The 12,776-nt window shown below is 52.0% G+C and overlaps 2 protein-coding genes across 2 annotated transcripts; one reads left to right on the top strand and one right to left on the bottom strand.

The window, feature by feature from the left end:
- Positions 1–2,268: 2,268 nt before the first annotated feature.
- On the bottom strand, positions 2,269–3,996 carry J4E87_007920 (uncharacterized protein; the record flags this gene model as incomplete). Its single annotated transcript, XM_049379513.1, has 3 exons — positions 2,269–2,998; positions 3,048–3,383; positions 3,431–3,996. 3 exons carry the CDS (start codon positions 3,994–3,996, stop codon positions 2,269–2,271), a joined length of 1,632 nt encoding a protein of 543 aa, XP_049230741.1.
- A 6,794-nt stretch (positions 3,997–10,790) lies between these two features.
- On the top strand, positions 10,791–12,021 carry J4E87_007919 (uncharacterized protein; the record flags this gene model as incomplete). The annotated part of the gene is made up of 2 exons (XM_049379512.1): positions 10,791–11,048; positions 11,098–12,021. 2 exons carry the CDS (start codon positions 10,791–10,793, stop codon positions 12,019–12,021), a joined length of 1,182 nt encoding a protein of 393 aa, XP_049230740.1.
- Positions 12,022–12,776: the final 755 nt, after the last annotated feature.

Here is a 12,776-nt window from a genome sequence, read left to right as displayed (position 1 = left end):
AAGACATGTGGTCAGTCCAAAAAGTACAAATCGCTACATGTATGTTTCCTGGGCTCGTGGAGAGCTTGTTACGAAACTAGACAGCATCGCACGATGTGTCGAAGGGCCGCACGAAGGCAAATGTACCACCGTTTCTCTCATACGGTTCAATACGACCCTGAAGCTACCAAGACTGCGGTACACGTGAACTGCACTAGCACCCGGTCGCGCAGGCCGGGATTGTCTATATAAGTCTTCTGTAACTAACAGTCGCTTCTTCCTTCATCACAGTACGGCTTCTATACTTCCAAAATTCGGAACCGCTCGAGCCATGTTCGCTCTTCCTTCCAAAAATACATTCTCTATCACTTCATGGAGAGTCCTGCCTCCGCTTTCCTTCCTCGCCAGCCATGTATTCCCATCAAGTCTCTTTCACTCGTTGACGGAATCAAAAAGGCCATAATGCTCTGCGATGTCGTCCTCCGTTGAATTTCGCGCGTACTACCAAAAATTGAAGAGTCACCGATGTATGTTTGACTGTTTGGAAAGCGCGCTGTCCTCACTATCTTGATGGTAATGTGCAGACGCCATCTCAAACATACACATCGAAGGAGTAGAAAATACAAAAGCAAATGTTCGCGAGTATATGGACTGTGTGCTTGGCAAAGGTCGCTAAAGTATAAAGTCACTTCTTGTGGCCGCCAGAAGTTGACTTTCTATACCTCACCCTTGCGAGGGAATCACCAAAATCAGGAAAAAGAATACCCATGACTTTTTGGCTCGTTCCAAAAAGAACAGATCAACGCCCGATGGAGTTTGGCTCGGCTGTCTTGGTTTTGGCACGGCGAAAAGCTTGCTGACGAGTCGCAAACGAGCGAAGCACATAGCATCCTTCTCAGTCTTTTTGAAGTCGAAGAAAGACTCAGAAACATAAGGTGTTTGTACTTGGCTTTTGGTAATTCTCTGTGATCGAGGTGTGGATGAGAGCTTTGATGCAAGGCCGTGTTGTGCCTTTAGGGTATGCGGGCAGCGGCGCACACGGAAAGACATCCGAGGTTTCTAATTCTTTTTCTGGTCTCCATGAGGCGAGAGAACTGCATTTTTAGACAACTAAACCCGCGGGTGTTGTATAAGGAAGACTGAGCAACGGGGAAGATAGAGGTTTATATAGCCGCACCGACAGCACGACCACACATGGGAACTTGTTCAATGTGTTTTGGAAGTGATGCAGCTGCTATTACCAGGTTCTGATAAAGAGTGTCGACGAAAACATAATGTTTCTTTTCGGCTTTCTTTGGACCGCTCACCAAACATGATGCACTGGCGTAACGTTTTTGGAAGTCTCCGCTGGCGGAGGGCGGCGCAAATCTCATGGATAGGTTATCGGTATTATTTGGGTCGATCACATGTGTAATCATCTCCCATTTTTTTCATCCAACTGCCTTTCGAAAGTGACTGGCTCGTTGAAGAAAGAAAGGAGGAGCGGAACACATGGAACCGTCCTTTGGTAATTTCGAACTCGAAGCAAGGCGGCAGAACACGCAGAAAAGCTTGCGTCTTTTTCATATTCCAGCAGAAGACAATGCGGAAGAAGAGGAACCATATGCGCGGCCCATATCATGCGAGTGGTTGATAAGCAATTTGGTGCCATGATGCACTCGTTGACATCTTTTGGAGTTGTAAGATGCGAGTGTGTTGTGGATGAACAAAAGTATGGTGTTGTTTTCTTCTGCTTTTATACTCAAATGCTGGGCGTTTGGCTCCCATGCAGCATCTCCTGCGTGATTTTGAAGTGTTTGTTTTGGAAAGAAGAAGGCAGAAGAAGACATGTACTCATTTATGAATGGTTTGGAGATCATCAATCAGTCCCAGCTGGATTTTAGAAACCAAAAGAGGAGAGTTTATAATGAGAAGGAAGGAGTAAGAACAGTACGAGAAGCTTTATATAGTGCTTTGAGTGGAAATCACGTAGTGCCCTTGCGAGCCAAACCAAAAGCAAGGAAGTTTCATCCCATGGCGAAGTCGGGTATCTTTTCGAACGGCTGCGCGATATCGCTACTGGACCAACACATGGCAACGCTATGCGGAGCGCAGGTCTCCACAATGAGCAAGACGGTAATTTCAGCCCTTGGCCGTTCATAAGGTAAAGGAATCCTTGACGAAACTGTGATAAGTATTGGTATCAGATGCTACGCTATGCAAGGTAAGTTGAATCAACGAACTTCGAATGAAGACAGAAATCATAAGACGAGATGGCGAAGTGAATGGGCCAAAACATCACCACGCCTGCTACCTGCCTTCCAATCTCAATCGATCCCTACTCCTCCCTTCATCGCGTCTCGCGACCAGGAACCACAGACTGCTGATCCAGCAAAGTATCACACCAATCCAAGTCTGCGCCGGACCCTTGAACAGAGTGATGGCAACCAGCTGGAAGGCGCTTCGTGGGACTGCGACGAAGGTCGCCGTCAAAGGAGACGTCGCCTTGACAAGCAGCAAAGTACCCGAGAAGACAGCCCATGAGCCCATGCCACCGAACAGCATCATGGCCCAGAAGAAAGGCACGTCGAGGAAAGGTATGTTGTGGTATATGTGGGGAACTTCGCCCGAGAGGATCACGATGGGTGTGAGGAGCATCAGGGACACGAGCGACGTGTAGTGTAGTGTGCGGTAGAAAGCGCGTGTCTCCTCTCTGTTGCCGGGTTCCTCCGAGCCGCTGGGGTATCCGGTGAGCACATCGCCAGCGGGGACGAGGCCAGCGACGATCTTGCGGTATGTGCGGAGCAGGAGGATCGGATATAGCGCGACGAAGATGGAGGAGAAGACGCCGGCGACGACAGACTCCCAGGTAACGCGGACGTTAGAGCGGTATGAGGCGAAGAACAGGTTGAGGGTCGCAACGAGGGCGGAGGAAAGGGTACTGCCGTTGACGTTCTCTTTCTGCAGGACGCAAGCGAAGATGATGGCGAGCGGGGTGATACCGATGCGAGCGAGTTGGTAAACGGGAAGAGGTGCGTAGCTATTGCCTGTCAGCATTGGAGAAGATCGGGATGTAATGGGCGTCCTACGCGAATGAGAAGTTGCTGAGCAGCACCTTCACGATGAAGACTACCGCAAGTGGGAGCACCTGTTTCGCGATCTGGAAATCGAACTCAAACAAGCCTCCTCCAGCGATGCCACCAGATCCATTCGATAGCCATCGCGCAAATGCGTATATGCCAGGCTTCTTGTTGCCTCTGAAGGCTCCTCCCTGTGGCGCAGCGGGTTGCGAAGGCGGCACGGCGGCACCGAAGCCTATGAAATGCAGCGGGTTGCTGGAGAATCGTAGCAGGCTCGATACGAGTATGAGGAGAATGTGCGTGATGATGAGCTGGGCGTAGGATTGGGTGAGGGGGAAAGGGAACCTGGTGTTATTAGTATACACCCAACACGCGTTTGACACTGTCCTCACTTGTAGACGCCCGTCAGCATGATGAAGCGGTTCATCAGCAGTAGCCCAAAGCTACACCCGCCAACCCAAAAGACAAGCAATCCCACCCAAGCCTGCCAGCCCCTCCATGTGCCGAAAAAGAAAGCCCCAGGCCCGCCTTGTTGCCAGAAGCTGCGAAAGGCGTGGCTTCCTCGCCCTACGTCATGGCTGACCAACGGCCGTATACTACTCGCCGGTTCGTATTCGTCATCTTCGTCTTCGCTCTGGGCGGCGCTTCGATTGCGCGGGTAGGGACTGGTGCTGCGACTGCCAATGTCGATGAGAGGTACCGCAGGCTGCAGCTCCGACAGCGAGTTCTGCGTCGAATGACTCCGCCGTGACGTCTCCATTTGCGCGTAGAACTCGACGTCGGAGTGATCGGTATCGTCGATTGAGCTCGCACTGTTGTTCCGCCGGTGTACGTTGCTGTCCTTTCTCTTTCTGTCCTTTGGCAGTTGTACGGGCCCCCGCGACAGATTGCTGAGGAAGTCGAGGGGTTTGCGGAAGGTGTTCTGGGTCGTCCGAGTGAATGCGCGTGACGATTTCATCGTGTCCGCTTCATTGCGGAGAGAGAAGGGAGCGTCAGCATGCTGAGGGTGTGCAATTGCTAAAAGTTGAGCACAGGCAGGTACGAAGGCCGGGCGACGCTGGACCCTGGCTTAGGCTAGGGGAAGTGGGCCCGTTAATCTCTGGGGACGCGCTGCCTCAACACCATCGACATCGCTCATGGTATTTCAGCTACTTGCCATACTCTTCTCCGGGCCAAACATGGGAGCGCTATTCTCGCATGCTGGCCAGTACAGTGACAGCACCGCTCTCAAGGCAGCAGCAGCTGACCCCGCACCCCAACTTGTCAGGCTGACTTGCTGCGCACCTGCACTAACCTCAGCCTGGTGTCTTCTCATCACCTTCATCATATAACCATTCATGAGCCGCTCATAACCTTTTCGGAACCAATGAACCGGCCACGATGTCAGAAGAGCTACTTTGTGGTCCATGCCAAAGATTTCTCACTGGGGAAAATCCTTTATTGGATTGTGAGGATGAATATCTAAGATTCGCCCATCACACGACGGCCGAATCGTTTCGGCAGGGTCTCGCATTGCCTTGTAGTATATGTAGACGTCTTCAAAGAGAATTCAGTCGCCTGACGCGTATTGTCGACCCCATTTTACTTGATGTGTGTAAATGGCTAACCCGATACAGGCCGCATATCAGAGAACACATTCGAAGTAGCACCGACCGTGTACCGCGTAATCCCATCACACGCAGAGGACAATACCGTAGAAGAAGAACTGAAGCCTTGCTTCACGTGCTCAAATATTACATTCCACATTACGTTGACGCCCAGGGCAACAAGCAAACAACCTCGTTACTCCCTTCTGGCTCTCTCTGGTGTTGCAGTGGCGGATAGAAGTCTTGCTGCCAATCATACAGGCAGCGATGATTGCATCGATTTTGTATTGTCCCAGTTGGAACGATGCCGAGATACGCACACTGAATGTCAAATGATGCAGCAAAGCAGACAAGACACGACCAGGTTTTTGCCCACAAGATTGATCGATGTTGGCCACACTGGGGATCCAACGATTTGTCTTGTGGAGGCTGACGAGTGTGCTGGACAATCACCCTACATCGCGCTGTCGCATTGCTGGGGTAAGTCTCGGCCTCTTCAACTGACACGAAATACTGCAGCACGTCTTAAAGCAGGTATCACATTGATGGATCTCCCCAAGACATTCCAAGATGCCATCCATGTAACACGAAAGATGCGGATCCGGTATCTTTGGATTGATTCACTGTATGTCGTATTTAGTCAAGGTATCTCTGCTCTCCGCTTACTTGCTATAGATGCATCGTCCAAGATGATGCTCGAGATTGGCAAAGAGAAGCTGCCTGTATGCAAGATGTCTACAGCCGAGCGATTTGCTGCATCGCAGCTACGGCTGCCAAAGATGCTGATATCGGTCTTTTCTTCGATCGAGATTCGCAAGCTCAGCTGCCAATAGGAGTTTTTACGAGTAAAGCTCGAATACTTGGGCGGAAGACAAACGAGCCCTTGCTAGCATACGTCATTGGCAGCCCAATAATCGCTCCTGCCATGGCTATCGATAATGCACCTTTGAACCACAGAGCCTGGGTTGCGCAAGAACGATATCTGAGTACTGGAACCGTTCACTTCACACAAGAACTACTTTTCTGGGAATGTCACGAATCTATTACGAGCGAACAAGACCCTGACGGTAGCCGTATCGAAGAAGCGACAATGTGGTATGGAAAAACCGCAGTACATACCTTAAAATCGAACATGTGGTACTACAAGAGTCGACTGGCCATGATGTCCGGGAGTCCGACCAGTGTCGACAGGCTCAAAGACTTGTCAAGCATCCACAAAGACTGGTGCCGCTTCAGGATCTCATATTCCGGCCTCAGCTTGACAAAGGAAGAAGATATATTCGTCGCTCTGAATGGCATTGCGAAGACCGTTGCTGAAGTCACAAACGACACCCTAGTTGCTGGTTTATGGCGAGGCCGGCTGATCGAAGAGCTATGCTGGAAACGGCATACCAATGAATGGGTGCATTCGATTGATGAACCTCCAAGGCCTTCTACATGGCGCGCACCTACATGGAGTTGGGCAAGCATCAATCGCAGAAGTGGAAGCCGTGGGTTGTGGTGGGAGGGCGAGTCCGGGTTAGATTTCTTGCATGAGATGGCGGTGTTAAAAGATGAGATGGCGGTGTTAAAAGATATTGCCGTGGATCAGAAGCCTTCTGGGCAACTTGTCAACGCCTCTTTAACATTGACATGTCGCTTGATTCCGATATCTCCACCAGATTCGGGTGTTCGGGCATGGACGCCATACAAAGTCACCGTGGTCCTCGATGACTGTATCATCACGAACGCAAAGGATCTGGGCAACCAAGTCAGTCTGGTGGTTCTTCGTCACTCCTCATGCGGGGAAACAGGTGCTATACAAGGCATATTGGTCTCACCAAGTCGAGTCAAGACTGGCAGCTATGAACGACTGGGCTATTTTGAATGCGAGGCCCATAATACCGCCCATTCTCTCTCACGCGACCTTAATGATTTTGAGGAGGACAAGCGAATACTGCAAAGCCTACTTGACGGATACCATAACGCGCAAGAAGCTACGATCGAGCTGATATGATACCACTCTGCATGGCTTCCGTCAATTTGAACGCAGCCATTACCGAGTGAGCAGTACACTTACGTTGCATCGCAAACACGTAGCGCATAACTACCAAACGTCACATAGATATCTCACAGCACTTCGCTATCTCAACTCCCACCCGAGCATGCCATCACCATCCCCTCCAGGCACGCACCTACCACCCTCCAACCGGCATTACATTCCCAGAGCGGAAGGTCGCCAACCCGCGCCAAGACACTCACCCGCCTTCTTAATGAGGCTTGTTCTACACTCACCAAGGCTTATTCCGTATGATACCTTATCGCAAATCTCCACAGAGCATGTGGATCCTGTCCTTCTGTGCGCCTTTCCAGAAAAGGGCCGAGCCGTTGGTGGGATTGCGAAGATGTGCCTGTGTTGGTGGCGTTGTATCTGCTCACACCCGGCGCGTGTGGTGCAGGGTGGGGTGGGTTACGGAGGTGCTTTCCGGGGTGGGTGGGATGGTTAGTATTGGAGGAGTTGAAGGGATAGATGATGGAGAGGGATCGACGATAAGGAACAGGAAAGTGATGGTCTTTGATCTACGCGGAGGTTCTGATGCTGTACGGTTTTTAGATGCGTGCTGACAAGGGAGCTCGCGAGAATGTCGATATGTTCCACACCCAAGTAGCCTTGGAGCGCAGCTGGAGTGCGCATGATAACCTCTATCTCGGTCCAATTCTGATGAGTGAGCAACAGAACATGATCGATAATACATCGTCTTTCGGATTAGTACCGTTCAGTTTAGGTTTCAACGTCCGTACATGTCCGCTTGGTACATGTATTGGATCCACTGAGGACAAAGCGGAACGTTGACTCCGGTTCCTGGCGGGAGAGGACGCGGTGGCTGGCGGCTCCATCATCAGGAATATCGTTTCGCAGAGTATTGCTGCATCAGAAGACCGGAAGGAGCGCTGCATAGATCCTGTCAGATAGCTGCGACCGTCCGTCGATGCACGCAAATCCTTCTGCTGCGCTTTGGAGGACAGGGGACGGGCCGTTGCTAAATACAGTGTGCTGCAGCAGGACGCGGTGATACCAACACGTCTTAATCCATCCCGTGAATTTGGACATTGTTGTCGGGCTGTGCGTCTTGAACAGCTCGATTGACCTTCTCTTTGGGGGTCTACTTGCGAAAACTCGAACTGTCCATGTGAACGCCTACTTGTCAACCATGGCGTATATAGCGCCATTCGAACACCTGTCGCATCAAGTTGCTGTGACAGTCAAATTTGGTGTAGAGACCGAAGAGGAAGGTCACTTCGTCCCGTAAACCATAGGACTCGCGCCATGGGTACTGCATCCGACTGCATAATCGATCAACACCGAAGTCCTCGATACCAGTAAGTGTACCTGCATGATGGTTGGCCAAAGACAGACAGTACGGCCAAAGAGTAGCCTGTATGTAGAACATGTAAGCTAATGCAAGCCATCATCCCTCATACATGCAGCTAGCTCTACCATACAGCCAGCCCATGGCGGAGGTGTGTGGGGTCATGGCCCGACGTAAGCGCTGGTTGCGATTGCGTTTTCTTGGCACGGGCGGAAGATTGACGCTCAGGGAAGGTCCTTAACCGTCGCGTGAAGATCGCCGCAGGGTCTGAGATACGAGGAGATCATGGGAGATCATGCTGCTGGCGCTACGTACGGAAGCGTCTAGCGTGGTATGGAAGGGATGACAAGTTGACTATCTTGGGATATCAGTGCGTAAAGAATGCTTGTGTTTGAGGCGATGAACTCTAGGTGTGTCGTGGGAATTCACCTCTTCCGGTTCTTGCGAGCTATCGACTCAAACGATTCTTTTTGGTTAGCAAACGCCTAATACACGCTTGATATGAGGTATCATCCGTTTTCACCTGCCGGCCACATCGGCGAGCTGTTGTCTCCAAGTGCATCAAGTTCTCAATAGATCACGCGCGCCTGTTACCACAACAGTCATGTGATGACCCGTTCTTGTCCGTAGTGACATGCCACGAGGGCCGATCTTTCGACCTAGATGTTGGGACAGACAGCTGTCACTTGTTGCGACGGGAATATAGCGGGTGTTCGAATGACGATCTATGCGCGTTACTCAAGTTGAGATGGAAAATGTAAGAAGGTTTCGCCTAGGGACTCGTTGACACCGGCTGGTGATGTGGTGACAGGAGAATACCGAGACATCGTGAGCGATGCCGGCCTGATTCGTGCGCTGCGCACGTGCCCACGGCGGGATCTCGGCACCGGCCAACATCCGGACCTGAGATGGGAGCGGGTCCTGAAGAACCACGCCAAAACACTACGCCACACCCTTTCGCCTTCACAGTTTCGCCAACTACACCTGAAGACGGCTCGTAGGGCATCTTAGTGGGCGGAGTGCTTCACACAACAGGCAGGAGACATCCTGCCATGCTCACATCTGCCGGCGGGGGTCGTGATCGACACAGCGGCAAGACGCCATTCCACCAGAGCCCGCAGTCGCCTCGAAAGGCTTGGAAGTAGGGAAGGCGCCTCTCCGCTGCACTTTCCTCCAGTCCGCGGGCTTACTGCACTTCTAGATCTTCTGTCGCCGCCAGTCGTGTGCCTGGGCTACTGGAACAAGGGCTGTACGTGACCGGACAAGAACCTTTCAAGGCGATCATGTCATTCCGCGCTGGCAAGAGCGCTACCCAAAAGATCGCGGTCGCGATTCGCCCGTATCCTTCTCCTGCTGCTGCCTTATCTGAGGTGTGGCTAATGGCCAGGTTGACTATATTGATCTGCATCATGCTAAATCCCAAAGAAGGAGGTGGTTTCAACGCCTACGTGCTTTTAAGCTTAATGCTAGCGGGTCTTGGGGTGTCAGCGGATGGCGCTGCAGCTGCGTCGGATGACAGCACTTGAAGATTGCATGTTCAATACAGCCGGCCATTCGAGAGTTACGAAAAAGCATGATGATGGCACGCCGCGGCGCTGCCGAACAGCGCTACGACAGCATAGCCGGTCTCGCCAAGCCCGCCAGATAAAGTCGGACTGCAATATCTGATTGGTTCTTAACCAAATCACGTCTCCAAGCCGCCTGAAACGGGATCGGTGCAGCGACCAGTTGAGAAAGTGACCCTGATATGATTGGAGCAAATCCCGTTGGCCATCTCGTCTAGCGAGATTGGACATCCATGCAGATATGTAAGGGAGGTAAGACTCAAGGTAACGTGTATACAATTGCCATCTAACAATCACTAGAGCCGGGTCTTCTCGTCACGTCATTCATTAGACAGTGACGGTGTATGTAAACATTGTTCTTGGCTCGATGTCCTCTGCACATCAGTCTTGTGCAGTATCTCCGACGGTTACCTCGGTACTTTGACATACGAACTACCCTCCAGCCAGTAGCGGCTCGTCCCGTGCCCTTGGGACTTACCGTCAGGGATGAAAAAGGAACACATCATGTTGGTTCACTTGATGCGGGTGGGCAAGCGTGCCATGCCCGAGTTGAATTTGCCTCGTGCAAACCGTGACCAACAGACAAAGGCGACGGGTCACTCTCCATGGACCCCAGGCGATAATCCTGCATGAAACAGCTTCATTTGACAGCCGACCTAGTATTGATCCACTCATCACCTCTGCGCCGTTATCAGGATGGCTGCAGATCGATCCGCCCCATCCAATCGCGTCAACGTACCGGTTTCTACGTTGAATCTCTACGCGACGTTGTTCACATCCCTAAACTAGTAAGCATGCCAATCTATAGTGCATTCTGCCAAGACCTGCGCGTCTGACCTGCTACTCACAACATCCTCCTCCTTCTCTAAGACTTTCCGCCCGTTCTATTACCGCTACTAAGGTGGGCTGGGAGCAGTTAGTGCCCGAACACACTGTAGCACCTACCCAACTAGGTATCGGAGTGGTTCAAACGCCATCTTAAGCCGTTCTAGCGACTAACACACCTTGTGCTGTGGTTCAGGTACGTCGGCATGCCACGAGACCGCCTTGTCGGTGGCTGCTAGTCCTTATTGGAAGGTGCATTTGCCTCCTGCCATCTCGTCTCAACACCAGATTATCAAGCATGTCTATATAAGAGGTACCAGACGCCCTTCTACATCGTCAGGCCACGAGCACAGCAACACTCAGCCCTCATCAGCAGTCTTCCTCGTCTCTCGCTCCAAAGATCCCATTTTCGATCAATCAGCCAACATGAAGCTCTCACTTCTTCTCGCACTTTTGCCCGTGGCTCTTGCCCTTCCCGCCCCGGTCATTGTTCCCCGTGCTGGCGCTCCTATTCCCGGAAGATGGATTGTCAAGATGAAGAACGAGAACCTCCAGAACCTCATCGACGTCGCCTTGAAGGTTCTCAAGAAGGACCCTGCCCACGTCTACAAGTTCGCTGGATTTGGTGGTTTCTCTGCTGATATGGCCGACGACATTGTTGAGCTGCTCCGCAACCTGCCAGGTGTAAGCTATACAGCCTCAGAAGATCATATTCAGTACTGACACAGTCCAGGTCGACTACATTGAGCAAGATGCTATCGTCAAGGCTAACCTTGGCGAGTCGCACCTCGAGAAGAAGGCCTACACAACCCAGTCTTCTTCCACATGGGGTCTTGCCCGTATCTCCCACCAGAGCCCTGGTTCCAGCTCTTACACCTACGACACCTCTTCTGGTGCTGGTACTTGCGCCTATGTCATTGACACTGGCATCTACACTGCCCACCCCGAGTTTGAGGGCCGTGCTACCTTCCTCGCCAACTATGCTGGTGACGGTCAGAACTCGGACGGAAACGGTCACGGTACCCACTGCGCTGGTACGATCGGGTCCAAGACCTACGGTGTGGCCAAGCAGACCAAGCTTTACGCTGTCAAGGTCCTCGATGCCAGTGGTTCGGGCTCCAACTCTGGTGTCATTGCCGGTATCAACTTCGTCGCCAACGACGCCAAAACCCGCAGCTGCCCCAACGGTGCTGTTGCCAATATGTCTCTGGGTGGATCTCGCTCCACTGCCGTCAACGCTGCCGCGGCCAACGCAGTCAGCGCAGGTGTCTTCATGGCCGTCGCTGCCGGTAACGATGGTGCCGATGCTCGCAACTCCTCGCCTGCATCCGAGCCCACTGTCTACACCGTCGGTGCCACCGACAGCTCTGACCGCCTCGCTTCTTTCTCCAACTACGGTTCCGTCGTTGACATCCTTGCTCCTGGTGTCTCCATTCTCTCCACCTGGAACAACGGTGGCACTAACTCCATCTCCGGTACTTCCATGGCTACTCCTCACGTTGCTGGTCTCGCCGCCTACATTCTCGGCTTTGAGGGCAAGAAAACCCCTGCCGCACTCTCCAGCCGTCTCACCACCCTGTCGCTGAAGAACAAGATCTCCGGTGTTCCTTCCGGCACCGTCAACAACCTTGCCTTCAACGGCAACCCCAGCGGTTAAGCATTTCTTCTTCTTGGCGGCGCTTTATCAGCATGTTGCATCGAGTCTTTTCTAGTTTCGCATTGACAGAAGTCGAAGATTCCCTTCCTTCTTTTCTTATGAAGTCATGATCGCGGTAGTTGTCTCTTGGTAGTCGATAGCACCAATGGAGATACAATCTATGAAGTTACTCATCTAAAACGCCCCCAGTGCTGTGTCTTCGCACCAATTGCTGATATGTTGCCCCATAACCTCGATCGCTGGCCAACGATGGGAATACATAATGCCATCTCGTCACTACGGCATTTGGATGCGGAGATCGACATCACGAAAACGGCCTTTGTGATACCGTCACTAATGATCTTGTGGGGGTGGCTTACGCTAAGCCTCATCAACATGACTATACCAGAAGCCCATGTATCACAATAGGTCATTCATTGTTTCGGCAGAAGACTGTTGACACCGCGGCGTCGTAGGTGGCTTTGAGAGGCGTCGCCTTGCGCGTTAGCATAACGGTGCTGCGTCCACATGCCCTGCATCGTCTTGCATAGGTCACTGGGCTCATGCAGGGTCTACCGACTCATGCGTCTACGCAAACAAAGAAGTACTTTCCTCGGTCCTGCGAAGATCGATCATCTGTGCATACGGAAATCCCTCGGTGTGACGATCAATGAGTCACCGCGATCTTCGACCAACCACTCATTACTCCTAACAAAGCTTCCCAGACTTACACTTCCCCCATCTTTGTCTAACATCTGCAACCTCGGACGACTAAC

The sequence above is a fragment of the Alternaria ethzedia genome (genome assembly GCF_023757985.1).
Source record: "Alternaria ethzedia strain BMP 0044 chromosome Unknown scaffold_23, whole genome shotgun sequence".
Lineage (NCBI taxonomy): Eukaryota > Fungi > Ascomycota > Dothideomycetes > Pleosporales > Pleosporaceae > Alternaria > Alternaria ethzedia.
The sequence above is the reverse complement of the archived record's forward strand: the minus strand, read 5'-3'. Positions and strand labels throughout refer to the sequence as shown.